General features: G+C 45.2%; 1 protein-coding gene and 1 long non-coding RNA gene across 4 annotated transcripts; both read left to right on the top strand.

Moving 5' to 3' along the window:
* The first annotated feature begins 3751 nt into the window (after positions 1-3751).
* Positions 3752-7778, top strand: LOC127332958 (protein neprosin). The gene is made up of 7 exons (XM_051359271.2): positions 3752-4167; positions 5004-5090; positions 5202-5456; positions 5581-5745; positions 6085-6138; positions 6285-6431; positions 7017-7778. The coding sequence occupies exons 1-7, from the start codon at positions 3967-3969 to the stop codon at positions 7392-7394; spliced, it is 1287 nt and encodes a 428-aa protein (XP_051215231.1). The 5' UTR covers positions 3752-3966; the 3' UTR covers positions 7395-7778.
* Positions 7779-12473: 4695 nt separating this feature from the next.
* LOC127332957 (uncharacterized) lies at positions 12474-17432 on the top strand. 3 transcript variants are annotated; one of them, XR_007870821.2, is made up of 6 exons: positions 12474-13469; positions 14055-14127; positions 14563-14640; positions 15204-15467; positions 15694-16558; positions 16941-17432. It is a non-coding gene; the product is annotated as an uncharacterized lncRNA (long non-coding RNA). The 3 variants fall into 3 exon arrangements; XR_007870822.2 differs by having other exon boundaries at positions 12475-12790; positions 15204-15394; XR_007870820.2 differs by having other exon boundaries at positions 12475-13469; positions 15204-15394.
* The last annotated feature ends 1524 nt before the right edge of the window (positions 17433-18956 follow it).

Raw genomic sequence — 18956 nt, 5'->3', positions numbered from 1 at the left:
TAGGTCACGTCTTCTCCCTCGAGCATGGCGACACTGGTATGCTCTAATAAACTAATGTATTTGCACACTCAATGAAGAAAATATGAACATGGATATACGTTTAGACCGTCAATTCAATGCATTTTAGGCGTGCTAAAAAGAACGGATTTCGCATGCACTCACTTCGTAATTCATAGAAAAAGGTTATTTGTAAGTTTTGTGAATTATGGAATAAAGACACGCATATATATTGACTTGAAACTTATCCATGTAAAATTTCCTAATATAATATGGTAATTTGCTAAGTTAAAAAAACAAGAAAATGAGAATGCTACATTTCAATGAAAACTTACATTGTAGCACTCTCACTTCCTTTTTTTTTTTGCCAGGTTTTAGAAGTAGGTTTCTGTGTACCAAGTTTCAAAAAAAATCCACTTGTCCAAAGTGGTCTTGTGGCCGAGATCTCGAGAGCACGTGTGGCATATTTAAATTTTAAACAACCTGCTATCCTTGAAAATCAACTTCTCTTTGCATGATATAGTCAGGCAGGTGAGCGTTGCCCCTTTGGCGTCCGTCTTCTGAATCTTTGTAGCCAGACAGGCAACCTAGCATCATGTGCGTATATGTGAAAATTTAACGACTAAATTCAGTATAGAAAAATAACTAACTAGGATTGAGTTTCTTACTGAACTAGGAGTTAAGTTTAGTGGCAATATGAGAATCAACCAATTGTTAAATGGTTAATGGGGTTGTTGTAGCCCCATTCATGGTGTTATGTGTATCTTATTAGTAAAGTAGGAGTATATTGTATTTCTTCGCTAGGCGGGTACCGGGTGCCCTCTTACCGGTCACTAGATGGCATGTGGATAATTGGCCAATCTTCACCAATGTTCTAGTCTGTACTAGATGTTGTGATATGGATAGGTGCCAATATTGATAGTGACAAATAATCAAGTCGATCAAGAAATAGTCAATTTTCGCCGTGGTTAAGCCAGATCAACGTGTAACGGACGTGAATTTGTCAAATTTGTGACCGTAGCCAATTTTCGCCTGCCATGGAAATAACTCAAACGTAGTAAATGACCTTGATGGTATAAATTTAGTGGAAACTATCCCAAGGAACATGAGACACATGCGAGAGCAACTGTAGCAAGCCTTTGAAAAGAAGGGAGCATCTATACCCGCAAAAAAGAAGAAGAAGGGGGCATCTAAAATGGTTTTACAGGGTGGGATGTTTAGTGGGTCTGCTAGAGTTGCTCTAGCCTCGAAAGGACATGTCCCTTAATAATTACATATTATTCTAGAGTAAATTGCATTGGAATTTCTAATTCTATCTGAAATGTCTCAAGTAAGTCCCAAATCCAATTACTTTGAAATTGCAGCTCTGACAAGGCCAAGGACTCTGTGCTAAGTCTTGTACCCTTCGCCCCTAAGAAATGCTTACAGGGCAATTAGGTTTTCTTCGCCTCCCACCGGCAATCTGCCTCGCTTCTGTGGCCTTCGGCCCATGAAGGTGCGGTGGATCTCAGGCCATCGGCAGCAGCGCTACGTTTTCCTGGTTTTAGGGTTTTAGTTTGGTGGGACGACGCTTAGATGGAGGTGGTGATGTCTTTTCCAATAAATTTTCCTCGGCTTCAGCCCCATCTCGATAGCGACATCGAAAAGTTTGTGTGAGTGGTGTGGTTCTCGAGGACTTCTTCTGTCTTGGGGATCTCCGGATCATCATGACGCCTCATCGGCGGTTATTCCTTCTTCTTCATCTACAGAACATACATGATATTCTTGACCCGTTCGGCGGCTTCCCGTTCGCAACCAACAACTTCATGCCGACTCAAGGAGAAGCGACAACAAGTGTGCCGTCGACACGGTCTAGAGGTCGAAGACGAAGGACATCTCAAGGATTTCGATGTAATTTTCGTTTTTGCTGTTGTTCTATGTCTCTTTTAAATCCAATTGTCTATTTGACATGGCGAGTCAAGTAAGGGCACAATAGCATCATTCTACAATCAGGCCCTCGTAAGAGCTTTTCTTCTCACACTGGCTCCTTTTCTCGCTTCTCTCTTCCCTCTGGTGCAACCTCAAGAAGATTCTTTATTCTAAGAAGACACGGAAAACCACAAACGTAGCTCGAGCTACATGTAGCTCTTTTTTTAAAATAATAATTTAAAGTTTAAAAAAAATCTGAAAAAAAATCTCTATGTAGAAAATCTTGTGTTCTACCAGCATCCAAATTTACAACTCGAAATACCTTACATTCAAGGCTATGCAAAAATGACAAATTATGAAATCTATAATAGTGAATAGTAAAAACTCTCACAATCTCAAAATCTATCAGATTTTGCCATTTTTGTACTGCATCGAATATATGGTATTTGGGGTTCAAATTTTACACAATGATAGAACTCAACATTGCCTATATCTAGATTTTTTGGCTGATTTTTTAAAACATAGAATGCCATTTTTGAAATTTTCATAAAAAAGAGCTATGTGTAGCCCGTCCTACAAAAATCCACACTCGAGAAGACACCTTTTATCATGAGAACTTTAATGGGTAGGTTTGTTCGTGTAAATTCGGATAATAAGAGAACTCGGTCAAAACATTGCAAAGCTCATTTATCAAAATGAAAACCAGTTCTTTTGGAGGGAAATGAAAACCAGATTTTTCTAGAAAATGAATATCAAAACTTGATAAAGAGTAGTGGATCAGTACATACTTGCCCAGAAAAAGAACATGTAAAACCGAGCAAATTCCGTGCATGTATAACATAGCACTCCATCCGTCCCATGAAGATTGTATGAGATTCATCAAAATTTAGATATATTAAATGCTAGATATATCTAAATTTTAACAAATCTTATACAGATTTAGAAGCCGGAAAGAGTATATGAGTATGACCACCACTGGAAAGAGATCTTTTGTCAGATTTTTTTAATAGTTACAATGCCATCGCGTCACGGGTGCAGCCACCGGCGGCCAATGCCGGCGTGGAGGAGGACCAGCTGTAGTTATGAGGCCAATGGGTCATCACGAACACAAACGGACCGCATTTGTGTCGGGCCATGGAAGATGCAAACCCATAAAAATTAGGAAAGTAAGGTTCAATTGCAATCCAATACCACTCCCTGTTCGAACATATATGTCATGGATTTATCTAGATTCACATATATCATCTACAATTTGAATCTGAAAAATCCACGATACCTAGAAAAAAAAAACTCCATTAGCACATTCGAGAAACCGAGTCTAAAAAAATAATTCAATGAATCTTTAGATTGATGAAGTTACCAGAGTTGCTCACTATCGATAAAACAAAACGTCATCCTCCATTAAAAAAATATTATTATATCTTTATAAGATATCAGAGCGTGAAATTAAAAGTTTAAACCATGGTGGTACCCACGCACCATTATTCTTCTTCTAACCACTAACCATTCAACTAGAAACCAGTTGGGTACCCACGCACGCACGGAGTACATGCAAAACTCCACCCACCAATCAGCAGCAGTACGTCTATGTGCACGAACGAACGAACAAACGAGCGAGCGTTTCTTGAAGCAAAATCTGTCAACCAAAGCCCGTCGTGCACGCACGGGCAGTCACGACCGTGCGAGAGAGACCGGCCCTGCCGAACCCGGCTGAAGAGACCACGCGAACGACGCAGACGTCTTCCTTCCAGAGCCCGACGTACCCGAGCCGGACCCCCGCCGTCCCATCTCCTCTCTCTCCCAGCCAGCTTTAAACACGACCACCACGAGACGCCCTGTCTCCTCCTCCTCCCTCTCTCCCCCTACCTCCATACGGCGTACGCAGCGCCATAGCGGGCACGGCGGCCGAAGCAAAAACGACACCAACGGAAGGATTTTTAAGTGCGCCATCTCCTCCTCCCTCCATCCACCCCGTGCGTGTCCCCTAGCTCTCGTCGGCCACAGCAGAGCACGCGCGAGTTCCACTGTGCGCGCTTCAGCTCGCTCGGTCCGTGACTGCCCATGGCTCGCGCGTCCTCCCGCCGGTGCCTCGCCGTGCTATTCGCTGTTGCGGTGGCGGCTCTCCTCTTCTCGGCCTGCTGCGCCGAGGGAGCGGCGGCGGCGGGCGGCAAGGCGACGCCGCAGCGGAGGCAGCTGCTGCGGCAGCGGCACGTGGAGTACCACCTCAGGCGGCTCAACAAGCCGCCGGTCGCCAGCATTGAGGTACATCCATCCATCCACGCCCGTCTCGTCTCCCTCCTCCCCCAGCTTAGCTAGCGCGGCGACGCCTCGCGTTTATCAATCTGCTGCGTTGCCGCGCGTCTCCTGTTCCCTACAGCTCTCGTCAAAGATTTCCTCTTGCTTGCTCCGCTTGCACCAAACTGAATCCATCCAAGGGGAGGAAGAGGGAGCGGTGCCGGCGCGCGCGTACATTTACTCCTGGCAGATACGGAACCGAACAGGAAACGAGTCCGTTACTCCGTTTAATGGCTTCCATCCATGCATGCGCTCTCCCATTGCCGTTTGCGAGATACTAGACGATTTGCCTGCTTTGGAAGCGTTGATTGACTCTTTGTCGCTCATGGACCATGGGCCATGTATTTTGATTGTTCTCTCGTAGCTGGACGAAAAGACTCGCTTTCGGGGGAAAATTTATGGGTGTCCGTGCTTCTTGGTTTCGTTGGACTTTGGAGGAGAAAAAAAGATGCGTGCTTTTGGTTGCTTTCCTTTCTTTGGAGGAGAACTGGGCTATCGTTTTCTGAACCAGTATATTCTGATTTTTATGGTGTCTTCAAAGACAAAGCAATCATCGTTCCGTTCTTCTTCTACTAGCTCCTTTGGTGCGTAGAAATTCCAGAAAAAAATCTTTGACATGAATGCTCCGAATCCTCTCGAGCTTCATTGCTCAGATATGGAATTTCGCCTTTACGTTTTCGTTGTCCGCAGTTTGGCTTCTGCTCTGAAACCAATGCTGTATTTTCTAATCTGTGTCATTTCTCCTGAATTCAGCACACTGTTTTATTTTATTGTTGCAAAGACTGATTCTGAGAATTCAACAGAGCCCGGATGGAGACGTCATAGACTGTGTGCCCATCTCCAGCCAGCCTGCGTTCGACCACCCTTTCCTCAAGGATCACACCATCCAGGTTACGCTCTCTCCAGCACCGCTGCCCCTTTTTACAGCTTCTCCCCCACGGACATTATTATGATACTAACACTCAACGGTGCACCGCCAACGCTTTTTTTTTCTTTTTCAGACAAGGCCTGCTTACCACCCAGAAGGCCTGTATGATGAGTCCAAGGTTGCATCATCCCACAAGGACAAGCAGAAAATCACCCAAATGTGGCACCAGAATGGCATGTGTCAAGAGAACACCATACCAATCAGGAGGACCAAGAAGGAGGATGTCCTCAGGGCCAGCTCCATCAAGAGGTATGGCAAGAAGATGCACAAGAGCACCCCAAACCCATCGTCTGTTGAGCCTGACATGCTCAATGAGAGTGGCCACCAGGTAGAATAGAATGGGATGCTTCCTCCATTCAAGAATCATCTTGACACTTCATTTTTGTACTAGCTTGGTCTCTGCTTAAATGTTCATTAATTAATTTGTCATTGCTAAACTGGTTCTATCTCAGCATGCCATAGCATATGTGGAGGGGGATAAGTACTATGGAGCCAAGGCCACCATCAATGTGTGGAAGCCAAGCATTCAGCAGGGCAATGAGTTCAGCCTTTCCCAGCTTTGGATCTTGGGAGGCTCTTTTGGGCAGGACCTCAACAGCATTGAAGCAGGATGGCAGGTGAGAGCTGAAACATGAGATGTCGAAAACCAACTAGTCAAAAAGTTCTATTAAATGTTGTGCTGCAGCTTCCAAATTTGTTCTTCTTCTGATTCCACGCTATCAATTATGAGAGAGCATTTCCTCACTGCATGCGTTAAATAATTTCTTCTGTGTTGCAATAATTGTATGCGCACTGCTCAAAGGACACTTACATTTTGGTAGTAGCTACACTAAATTCTCTGACATTTCTACATTCGTGAGCTGTACTAGATACTGTTTTTAGGAGCTAAGGATGCTTTGATGCTGGACTAAGTTGTGCCTTGTGGCTTAATTCCTGTGCTCTCTACATAATTTCAGGTCAGCCCAGACTTGTATGGAGACAACAACACTAGACTCTTTACCTACTGGACGGTAAGATAAACATCACATTCCTTTCAATCTCCATGATAATTGTTTTCAGCTCCTTTGTCTAGATCTACATACCTATCTTTTGGAATTGTCTGTTGGTACTGAATACTACTGAGTACTGACTTTTGTATTGCTGCTGAATACTGTAGAGCGATGCGTATCAAGCAACAGGGTGCTACAACCTGCTCTGCTCTGGATTCATACAGACAAACAACCAGATAGCCATGGGCGCCAGCATCTTCCCTATTTCCAACTATGGTGGCTCCCAATATGATATCAATATTTTGGTCTGGAAGGTAAAATACAAGAGCCCTTCACATGCTCATTGTATTCGTAAATGGGGCCAGAGAATCTATATAGCATGCCCACCTGTTTCTTGTTCTTTCTCAAGGCTTATGTCAAGGCTACAACAACCGTGGCTTTGGCTTTTTGTGGACAGTGGGCACTCTCACAGTTGTCCTCAACACACACACACGCACTGGATTTATGCCTGCTAACAAACAATTGACACTAGTTTACTCTTACAAAAACAAGAATATTCGCCTTGTTTTCATGCTTCTCCTGTTATAAAATCTTATCATCTCCGCAATCAAAATTTTGAAATATGTCTTCACCTGCACTTCCCATTGGCATGATCAATTTGCCATGTGCCGTTATGTCGTCATTTGCCACTTGCATAAGCAACACGGTCTTATTCACAGAACATTTTCATAAGACTGAACATAAAAATAGTTCCAGAGTTTTTTCATAAAAAGGGCACTACCTTTTCGTAGTAGTGCACTATAATGAGCACTTAGCTTTATTTTGCTCGTGCATGATAGCAATAAAAGGCACCTACCTATATTCCCTGATTATCATCGTATGCGTCGGTTTAATTGCAGGACCCAAAGGAGGGCAATTGGTGGCTGCAATTTGGCAATGACTACGTCTTGGGTTACTGGCCCTCCTTCCTCTTCTCCTACTTGGCGGACAGCGCCTCCATGATCGAGTGGGGCGGCGAGGTGGTGAACACGGAGCCCGACGGCAGCCACACCTCCACCCAGATGGGCAGCGGCCACTTCCCGGAAGAAGGTTTCGGCAAGTCGAGCTACTTCAAGAACATCCAAGTGGTGGACTCGACCAACAATCTCAAGGCACCAAGGGGAATTGGGTCATACACTGAGCAATCAAATTGCTACGATGTGCAGAACGGTAACAATGGTGACTGGGGCACCTACTTCTACTATGGGGGCCCTGGGAAGAACCCCAACTGTCCATAGCAAGAAAATAACCGCTGCTGCTATCCAAGCCCTAACCCCCTTGACACCTCTGTATGATCCAGTAAATTAGTCTACACCTCTCCTTTCTTTCCATTTTTCTTTTTCATTTTTTCTTCTTGGTTTTTTGTTTTGGTTTTAAGTTTTGCCACCAGTTCATTAACTTCTAGGTAAGGCAAGTGTTTGACACGTGAGTTTGTTCTCCACCTCAGAGAGATGTTGGTCTTTGTTCTAGGGAGGAGTGTGTGTGGTCAAGTTTCTGAAGAGAAACAGGCCTGGTTGGGTTTGTGCCACATGTCTGTCAAATTATTTTGTTCCTCCTATGTCACCAACTCTCTGTGTGACCTCCTTGCCGAGTTGAAAACTCAATAACTTAAGTTGTGTGCATGTGATCCTGGTTAGCACCAGTACCAGGCTACTAGCATCAGCATGTGTGTTTTCTATTCTGAAGAAAGTGGCTAATCAAGTGTTAGCTATTGGAAGCTGTGCAAAGAAAGATGCCCACTTTTGTGTGTGCAGAGTTTGGTGGCACACTAGCTAAGCTAGTCACCAGGGAAAGTGGAGAAGGGTGCTATTAAAAAGGTTAAGAGCTCAGTGAGAGAGTGAATGTTGCATTTTGTGAAGGCAGGTGCAGCTCACATTGCAAGCAAGTTTGCCTATTGGTTGCCCTGATTTGTGTGGGTAGCATAGCACTCTGTTTTGCAGTGCGGTGCCTAACTTGATTGACATTCAAACTTTCAAAGGTCTCCGGATGGGCTCTGAATGCTGACCCTGCTGTTAATGGATGGTGTTTTCTAGTTTAGTGGGAGGTTTCAGTGCTCTTGTTGTGGCATCCAGCTCAATCCATGGCAACAAAGTCATTCATCCCCATTCCTTCAAAAAAAAGGCATTCATCCCCATTCTTCTCCGTGGACATTCAGAATTGGGAAATTGGATATGCCGCAACCAGCGCACTGAAACCTCTCGGTGGAAAAAATCAGTTAGAGATTGTAAAATGTCAGCAATATCGAGAGGAAAAGAAAACCATGACTGATCCATGATTTGTTTTTGCATGCTTGGGTAAGTTAACAACCATATCCATAATAAACTTGAGAGGATATCAAATGGCATGCTCTTGTAGCTGCAGAATAATTCGTGCCATGTGATCTGCATGATTGTGTTAAGGAAATGACTGAAAGTAACCGACCAACATGAGATTTTGAGAGAGAAAACAACCACATCATGGATCTAGCCATCTCGTCAGTTCGGACGTACGCACATTACGGTGTTGCCGGCCGATCGCGGTTCACGAGCACGGGCGCCAAACTGGCCTAACGGGCTAGAGAAAACAACGTACCTTCACATGGCAAACAGAGCACAGTTCCTGGCAACACTTTTGGTTGGATTCGACGGGAAAATAATTGAACCACTAGCAAGAATCCAGGACATGCATGCAACGCAACGCAGGCAAGCATGCAGTGCAGAGCTGAGCAGTGCAGGCTATCGCTGCTCGTGCTGAGGGCTGATAATGGCTGCTAGCTAGACATGCAGCTACGACGACGAGGGCGCATGGACGGGCAGCTTTCGACCCGAGCTCTTGGGTTTGCCTGCCCAAAGATCTCTGTGATTTTCATCAGTGCCTCCTCTGTTTCGTCTGGGAACCCTGTTTTTTTTACCTACACATGTGTGTGAGGTACTTCCAAAGAGATTGTGTCTTTACCGGTTTTCCCCACTTACCAACCTCTTAGAGGGCCACGTCTTTCACAGACACAACCACATGCTGTCATCTTTTCATAAGAGCATCTCTACCGGCGGCCCCGATAGTTTTTTTGGGGTCGGGGGCGAAAATGGGCTCGCACCGGCGCGCCACAAGCGGCGTCGGCGATTTTTGGAACCCAATAGAAGCGCCGGTAATTCCGTGCCAGCCCCTTCGCCAATGACGCGAATCGGGCGCGCCGGCGCCGCGCGAGGCTGAAAATTTTGGGTGTGGGAGCCGCATGTCAGCCACACAACAACAAGATATACATCTTCTCCCCCAAAACCCCGTCCCCTCCGCCGATCATTTTTCCCGCCAGCCGCTCCATCTCCCATCCAGCCTCCAACCCGAAAAACCCTCGCCGCCGCGCCATGCCACCAAAGAAAAAGGCTCCGGTGAAGGCAGCGAAGGCGCCGACGAAGGCGCCGCCGAAGACGCGCACCGTCGTGCCGAAGGAGAAGCCGGCGTCCATGTCACAGGAGGCCTGAGAGATGGAGATGGAACGTCGCGCCTTCATCACGGCCGATCGCAGGAGGCGCCGCATCGCCGCCCTCGACGCAGCGAAAGCGGCGGCCTCTGCGGAAGCGTGCCTGAGCTTGGGCGGCGGCCAGAACATCATCTCGAGCTCCCCATCGTCGCCGGGTTACTACGCGGGGTACACCGTGGACGCGCCGTCGATCTCGCAGATGCGGCTGTCGCAGATGGACAACCGCACCCGCTACTCCCCTGAGTTCGGGGACAGCGACATGACCGTCGACAACAACGCCCCGTTCTCGCCGGATTCAACGGCTCGGGGCAGCGGCGCCTTCCGCTTCCCCGACCTGAACGATTCGCCTGACCTGCGCGCACCCAGGGCCACGTGACGGATAGCACCGGCCTTCCCCACGATCTCTTCCCCGACGACGGCAGGCGCACCCAGCAGGTGTTCGGCAGCGGGTCCGGCGTGTCCATGGGCCAGGACGAGGTTCGTTTCCTTTCTTTCTATGTGTTGTGTGCATCGTAGACACCGGTGACGACTGAAAGTGTGTAACTTTATGCGTAGTTTGCCGGCGAGGAGGAGATCCTGAACGGCATCATACGCGGCCATGCCTACGAACCCCCGATCGACGACTACGAAGAAGAGACCGACGAGGACGAAGGTGAGGAGGAAGTCCAGGAGGAGCTGATCGACGCCGAGACCGGCGCGAGCGTGAGGAGGACGCGCAGGCGTTCCGCCGACACTCGTGGTCTGACGTGGAGGTCCTTGGAGGATGAATGCCTCATCGAGGCGTGGAAGCAAGTGAGCTTTTGCCCTATCACCGACGCAAACCAAACCGAGGGCAAGTATTACAAGCGCATCCTCGATTGTTTCAACGAGAAGAAGAACTATGGTGATTACGCCACCATAGAGATGAACCGGAACGAGGGCGCCCTCTCTCACCGTTGGAACTTGATCAAGGCGGCGTGTAGCAAGTTCCACGACTACTATGAGAAGATCAAGGCACGGAAGGAGAGCGGCAAGATGATGGTGGATTGGGTATGATCTACGCCTATCAGTGTTGTTGCATATGGATTGATGATTAATGTTGTTGCATATGAATTGATGATCAATGTTGTTGCATATTAATTGATGATCCAACTTGTTTTTCATTGTTTTGCATCATATATTGTTAGATGCTCCAAGCCCTCAATATGTACAAGCACCAACACGAGGACAAAAACTTCCCGTTTATGCATTGCTACAACAAGTTCCAAGGTTGCAAGAAATGGGACGACCTCCTCCACACTGTCTTGAAGGACAGGGAAGATGGGCCGATCGATCTAGCCGGCGCCTCCACCGGGCGCCCCATTGACAACAAGAAGGCCAAGGCCGACAGGAATGCGGCGCCGGTATTGGCAGCCATGGACGCCTCCATCGAGAAGATGATCACCTCATTCTCGGTGGAGAGCAAGGAAGCTGTCGATAGAGCCGCCTTCGTGTGGAAGGTCATCCTCGACAAGCAAGAAGCCAAGATCGAGTTGGAGAGGGAAAGGGTGGAGGCGGCGAAGATGGAAGCTCACGCCGCTGCCACGAAGGCCACCAATGAAGAGACGCAGTTATCGTTGGCCAAAATGTCTCAAGAATCGACGATCTTGATGGCCGACATGGAGAAGATGGACCCCTTGGCGCGGGCGTGGCACGAGATGTACCGCGAGCGCATCGGCCAAGAGGTGATGGCGGCGCGAGCTGCGTCGGCGTCTCCCCCAGCACCGTCCGCGTTCATGTCTCCCTCGGCATCGTCCGCGTTCATGTCTACCCCGGAACCGTCCGCGTTCATGTCTCCCCCGGCACCGTCGACGGTCATGCCTCCCCCGGCGACCGTGGATCCTATTGCAGCGACGGAGCTGCCGCCGGCCGCCGATGAGGAAGTCGTCGAGGTTGCGCCGCCCGTGACCTCCTTCATGTGATCATCTGGCTTGGAAAGCCCTTTTTTGCGCCGGAAACGGTGATCTGGTGGTCGTGTGCTGGCCCAAACTTCTTATACCAAAACCTATTCGTATTTGGTGGCCGTGTGTTGGCCCAAACTTCATATCCGTAGACTTATTCGAATTTTTATGGTTGTGTTTGAGATTTCAAATTCAAATTATCTATCGGGGCCGCCTGTTTGGGGGTGCCGGTGTGGGAGCAGCTCCCCCAAATGGAGGATGTTGTGCCGGCGTACCCCAAACGGAGGTGTCGGTGCCCCTGCCGGTGCCTATTTGGGGGCTACCAGTGGAGATGCTCTAATGGTGGCCACGGTTTCTGACACGGAGGCCGCATGCCATCAGCCGAGCGCACACTGTCGGTCAAATATGTGACGTAGCCCGACCCCCTTCCCTCCTTCGAACTATGACTCCGAGGAGTACGGTGAGTTCGATGAGAAGGACATGGTGGAGGCGGAGTATGATACGGCGGATGCGGTGACCCAACATACCACCGCATTTATAGTACGTAAGTCGTTGACATAGCTCTTATGAAAGTACTATTGGATCCAACAAAAACATTGTGGGTCCAAATATCAAACACTTATTATTACAAATCAAAAGCGCACAAAGACTTTGATATCCTCGTCGAGCTAGTGAGGATACCTCTCAGACTCAACTTAGACTCTAAACAACTTACAAACCAAGCGCAAATACCAAACTAATAACTACTATATTAAAGCTTAACAAGTTTGATTTTTCTCATAATTTTGGGGCTTCTTCAGAATTAAAGCGATACTGAGTGGTGAGTGTTTCTCTGGGGTGGCCGTAGCTAGCGATTGTGTGACTATAATAATGAGAAGCCAAGCGGTCAATCAAAGCGGCGCTGAACGTCAGTGGCCCCACTGATAGGTTGTCAGGTCACATGTGTTTTTGTCTGGATTTCTCCGCCACGGTCTTCTCTTCTTTCTCGCTGCCTCCTCTCTCTCCCCCCACCACCACCGACCCGCGCCCCCATCTCCTCACCGGAACCGGCTGCCGCCCTATGCTTCTTCCCGAGAACGGCCTCGCCTCCCCCTGTTCTCCCACTTGCCGGTGTGGATCTCCCCGAGCGCCGTAACAGCAGGGAGCTTCTCCAATGCGCCGCCACTAACCTCACAAGCACGCCTCTCCTGCTCGCTGTTCGCTCCGTGCCTCCACGAAGCGAGGCTGCCGACGGGTACCTCCGCGAAACCTACCCCAGGTATCCCCTGGCCTGGTCTTCTTCCTGCTAGCTCTCCCTATCCGACTACCTGTGGCCGCCGGCCGTGGCCTGGGTCGCCGCAGCCCCTCACTTGGACGGAGGACCCCGACCACGGAGCTTGCTCCTGGATGGGATTGAGCGACGCGAGGATGGTAGCAGGATCCGGGGCCGCGCGGGACATCAGGGAGCAGCTAGCTAGAGCAGCGGGGCATATGGGCGATGAACTGAGAGGGCAGTCCGCGATCTGGTTTTTGGACATGGTCCGTCCTCCCCTGCAGGTTCACGCTGTGGTATGAGACAGGGAGAAGCCCCAGGGGAGCTCACCACGCCTTATCCTAACGCAGCTACGAACCTCATCCCGTTCCCCACGACCGCAACTCTCCGTGCTCCGCGCCAGCCTTCTTCCCACCGCCGGCCAGGCCGTTCCCGACGACGGCGGAACCCCGACCTGGCTGGTTGGTTTGTAGTGTGGACTCTGGACGACGGCGGACCCCGACCAGGCTGGTTGGTCTGTAGTGTAGTGAAGGGCCATGGCATCAGAGGAAGCCTGCAGCAGTAGCAGCGACAAGGCTGCAGGTGGAGCAATGGCCGTTGGTGGAAAAGAGTAATGCGGCAGTGCTCTACCTGCTTGCCATCTTGCCGATGCTCGATGGCGACAACATGGATTGGAACGAGCAAGGTTCCCTACCATGTCCCCTCCCAGCAATGATGTGTTCTTCATTTCGTACTACAGGCAATGTTACTCAATTTTCCCATAGTTTACATTAATTATTTGAACTGATATCGAATGCACATATATGTGTTGTGCTGCTGCTACCACTACTACTTATTTGAGCATTGCAGTTTTTGGTTTTCAATTCGATACTGGGAGAGATTAACAATTAACCTGACTTAGTTAATTACATACAATGGTCGTAAGAGCTGATTGATGTGCACGAGATATACATACTCTATTCAGGTTCTAGACTAGACAACATTTGTGTAATTTCCAGTTTCCTGGATCTGAGAAGTGCGGCTATTTATGCACATTCCCATTAACAATACTCTCAGAATTATGGTAATGAAAGTTTTCTTTTTGTGTATTAGTTTACGCCATGACATGCTTCCTTTGATTAATTGATCTTGATGCCGATCAAATATTGAGCAAAAGATGTGATGCATTCCGTTCCGAAAAAATAAGAAAATGTGATGCATATATTGATCTTCAGTGTTTTTTATGATCAAGAGGATGTCACATTAAGTGCTGGTATGTTGTTGTTTGCAGGACATGGCTTACTTTGATCTGAACAACAGATGCACTTTGGAAATGGTTGGCATCTGTGTGTATTATATATAGAGTAAGTACCTTTCTTATATTTTTAATTTTGGGCACAAGCTGATGGTCCACAGTTAAGAACCAGAGAAGGGCAACCAATCATTAAATATTTTAAGTTTCCCTTTTTTCCCTAGAATTTTTCTGCCATGTTATTTTGGAACTGCTTTCTTGATTTGAAACGCTTCTTAGTATGTATTAGGATGAAGTTGTGGAGATTGATTTATTATTATGCTATTTAAGTAGGATTCTTTCTTGATATATTTTTTCCTGCATAACCGAGGATACACGGAGCTAGCTTAATGTTAATAAGGGCCACAATTTATTTAATGGTGTAAATATAGATGCAGGTTACCTCTTTATTTCCATGTCCTGATAGGACTTGAGTTGGAATCGTGGGTGTTATTTTAGGTAACAGGCTGCAGCATTCTCTAATATTTCTGTTTTTTCATTGTTGAAGCTAGGAAATGTGAGTCAAGGTCTAAGTTTCGCTTACCTCCATGAATACCATTGAGTCGGTGATTGTAAGTACAGTCAGGTATATATACCCTATACCATGCCTATTTTTTTTCAATTATACTTCTACTTGGTTACTAACTGAAGGTAGATAGTTCCTTTGTTTCTGGATTATGCTGCTATTCGATTCTTAACTACAATATAGATAATACACTCAACTTCTTATTCTGATTTTCTGTGCGTTAAGAATAGGCGATTTTAGGTAAGAACAATTTGATAATTCACTGGGAAAAGTTGAGATCAGAGTGGTTGTCCTTCGATAACTACCAATGTTGTGGAATTCATCTAACCAACATGTCTTTTTTGCTTTGTTCCCGCTTTATGTTGGATTATTCCTACCACATGAGCTTGCTAAATTCTCAATAGACAGTTCTCCTGAAATACATAATTAGTTCAAAATTGAAGATTAAAAGTCTGCTGTTAACATTTTCATTTTCAAACATGCTTCAGATGCTCAGACAATGTGTTAGTGTCAATCATCTTACTATGCCTGCATAAGATTTACCAAATTATTTGCTAATTTTCATTATCATATAAGTGCCATGCACATCTGATTCATTTGAGTAACTCTTATGTTTGTCACAGGCCTCTGACATTGAAATGGGTGAAAGTTACAACCTGAAGGAGCATTTCCTGGCGTCGAAGCATCTCAAAGTTGTTGAAATCTATTGTCGCCAGGAAGAAGAAATGATTTGTCAAATTTTGAAGATCCTTGGTACCCATGGAGTAACTCCTGCGCAAATTAGCATCAACCATGATAATAGAGATTCTTCCCCGTAAGTAAATGAAATTCACTATGTTTCATGTGTCGGTGAAATCAGAAAGTTAAAAATTTGAAAAAGTCTGAAGGTAATTAAACCTTAAAATATTTTTGTATTTTGAGTACTAAATATTCACCTGTTTGGTAAATTCGAAAAAAAAAGAGTCTGTCGCAATGTTACATCAAATTCTGCCTTAAATATAGTAGTGAAAATGAAACAAGGCTGGAGCAATAAAACTTTAATACCCTATTCTATCTTCAAATTGTTTCATGTTGATTATATAATATAAATACAATCTTCATTTTTTGCAACAGGGTTTCTCCTCTGGATTTTAAATAAATAAAGCAAGCAGGCCATGTTTATTTATTTATTTTTGAAAGGGGTACGGAGCCACAGCCTCTGCAACATGCCATGTTTATTGCATTTCCGTACGCTTGGTTGCTGTAGGAGTGGTGTGAAGCCAACACACACTCATGTGTTAGTTTCTCCCCATTTTCATGCACTAATAAATGAATTCAGTAGTGCAACTATTGTTGCTAAAACTTCATCCTGGTAACTTAATTTAATTACTCCCTCCGATTCATATTAATTGACTTCAATATGGATGTATCTAGACACATTTTAGTTCTAGATACATCCATATTAGAGTCAATTAATATGAACCGGAGGGAGTACTATACTCTTACTATTGCTTACCGAAATATCCATCACTGTTAGTTTAATTATTGTTTTTGGTGTTTAAGTTGAATCTTGAATAGGAGTATTATTCACTGGGATCTGTAAGTTAACTGTGATTGTTGAGCCCATCGTAGTGCAATTACTACCATTCGCATTTGTGAGTAGCTGACAACAAAGTGCGAGTGCTCTTTTCTTTTCAGCATACATGTACACTTGTGAAGAGAATAAAATGCATTTTTCTGTTCTGTTGTAATCTCTCTCGCCATCCTTATCCACTGAACTGAGTGACTCCAATGAATGTCGAGTTCAATGAATGACTCCAAGGAATGTTGCGAAGGGAATAAAAAGGTTGTTGAGGCATGGAATGATGGTGTCGTCCAAGGACGACGCTTCTGAGGTTCAACATGATGTGTTGTGACATTTTCATGGCTTGGTCATGGAGGCTCTGTCAGCAAGCACGTGTCTGAAGAATATTCACATCATGACGTGGTCGTATCATAGGCAAGTCCAGTTTCTTGCTTTCTTTGCAACCAACCATTTCTGCTATACATTAACTTTATTGGCAAGACAAGATATACATCTCCCAACCATAGTTTAATTTATATCACTGTGAAGGATAGGTAGATTATTTCTAGACTATCTAAAAATATAACTTGCCCTTTCCATTCTCCATTTCTTAAGGCCTCAAATTTCTTCCTGATTGTTGTAGATCATTTTCCCCAATTTTTTTTGTTGCAGATTGTTCCATTTGTCTCCTAGGCAATCCTGATTTGTTTTTCTCCAAGTTGTGTCATTTTCTACAATAATTAATCTTAGATATTCTACGGTGATCTTGACATGAAAATGCTAACCGATTTGATTTATGGAGTTTATTCTATTTTAGGATGATACACGTTTGACCCAAACTGGAGGATGAAAACAATCTGGCCCTATTCGTGATACCGGAGGATGAAAGCTACGTGCAGCGGAACCTCAAGCAGATATTTTCCTTCAATATCGAGATGACACCTACATGTCGAGTTCATCATCAGCTGAGCTTCCTTGGATGTTGCTAGGTTCAAACTATTGTCCATGATTTTTGGAGTTGAACAAGTGCTGCTCATCATCTCCTAGACACTTCCTGTAAATATATCATAGATAACAATCTCCGATATACTGCTGCTCCTCCTATTTACACTAAACTAATAATGCCGTTGATGCCTTTTTGTTCTTGTGTATTACTTATTGAAGAGTTGTTTTTCATAATTTCCGATCTTGGACACATTTAGACACATTTAGTTTCATTATGTTATAATCTGAAGATGGTAGCCATGTTGGTTTATTTAACAATGTTCATAGAGATTATGATACTGAACGAGATGATACTATTTATTAGTTTATGCAGTGGTATTTCTTCTTTGGTTAAATTATTTTGGTGGCAGTCAAATATTAGGCAGAGGATATAATGCATACTTTGATTTTCAATGCTTTTGTGGAGTAACTCCTGCGCAAATTAGCATCATGCTAATTAGATTTTCCCTTGACGTGTACCTAAAAATGTTCAGGATGTCTATGATTTAGTGTAGTTGTTCCAAGTATACTGTTTCACGTAGAGGTTTGACCTTGGCATCTCCCACATGCATCACTGAAATGATTGGTGAAATTACACTATTACGTCAAATACAATTAATTTTACTTGTTTTATTGAATATGGTCCCCCCCCCCTTCGTGGTAAATTATGGTCACGTCCTAAAACAGTTTGATCATGGCAGGGTCAAGACAGGCGTACAGTTTGACTTCTCTTTGCCTTGATTTCTTTAGTAAGATGAGTATTTGTATTATTTTTCTGAATATGATTCCTGAACTCATGCGTCAAATGCTAGATGGCCAAATCGAACCTTACTTTTTCCTCTTCTATGGTTTGGCTCCTGTCCCAAAATATCAGAGTCTCAGTGGTAGCAATAATCCATCTCCTAATGTCCCAGCAGAGCAAGCCTCTTTTCTTTCTCTTACTCCTGTTCTCTTTGGTTAGATACACATGAAATTCTGATACTTTCATTTGGAAAAGAGATAACAGTCACTGTTTGAATGGAAATGTAAGCCGCTATAGCTAAAAAGGTTTAACACTCTAGCTTAACAATTCATTACAAAGTTAAGATAGACCAACGGCGCAGCGCCCACAGCTCAATGCAAACAAATAAAACATCGCCATTAAACACAATCAAGACCGGGTCTCACCTTTGCCTCTATAACATGCAGAGAGATTAGCCAACAACTAGGCACATAAAACTACTAGCCGATTATAGAGCTACCATACAAAAAAAGACACATTAGCTAAACTCACGTAATTATAAATAAACATAAAAAATCAACTACAACCCATAAACATTTGCCATCATATAGCGCGGCGTGCCGCCGCGCCGGTCATTGCTAGTTAACATTAGAGCTCAACAAATGCTTGGCTCATCTACGACTACTCGAGACTCTCTCTACTGCTCAGTCTGACCCTCGTCAACACCGTAGACTATGGCGTACTCCACGTCTTCAACTCCTCCTGAAAGATTAGATTCCTCTTAGTAGACTTCGTAGCTGCCTTTGGGTTTCTCGGTGTAGTCTTCTCCATCGTTCTCACAGTCTAGCAAGGGGTTTAGAATAAAAGAATGAGTACAAGCATACTCGATAAGTTTAATTAAAGAAAAAAAGGTAAATGAGACACTAACTACGGTCTTTGACTAGGAATTCGTACCAATGCATGTTTTTGTAAATATTTCTTTAAAAAATGATTTTATTGAGAAAAGCTATGTTCATGCGTCTTCATAGGTTGAACAAAACTTCATGGAGTTCTTTTCCTCCCGTGTTCACCGTTCTTCTAGAACAGGTAGTGACAATGCATAATTCATACACTCTGCAGAGGTGGTTA

This window comes from Lolium perenne, chromosome 2 (assembly GCF_019359855.2).
Source record: "Lolium perenne isolate Kyuss_39 chromosome 2, Kyuss_2.0, whole genome shotgun sequence".
NCBI lineage: Eukaryota > Viridiplantae > Streptophyta > Magnoliopsida > Poales > Poaceae > Lolium > Lolium perenne.
The sequence above is the reverse complement of the archived record's forward strand: the minus strand, read 5'-3'. Positions and strand labels throughout refer to the sequence as shown.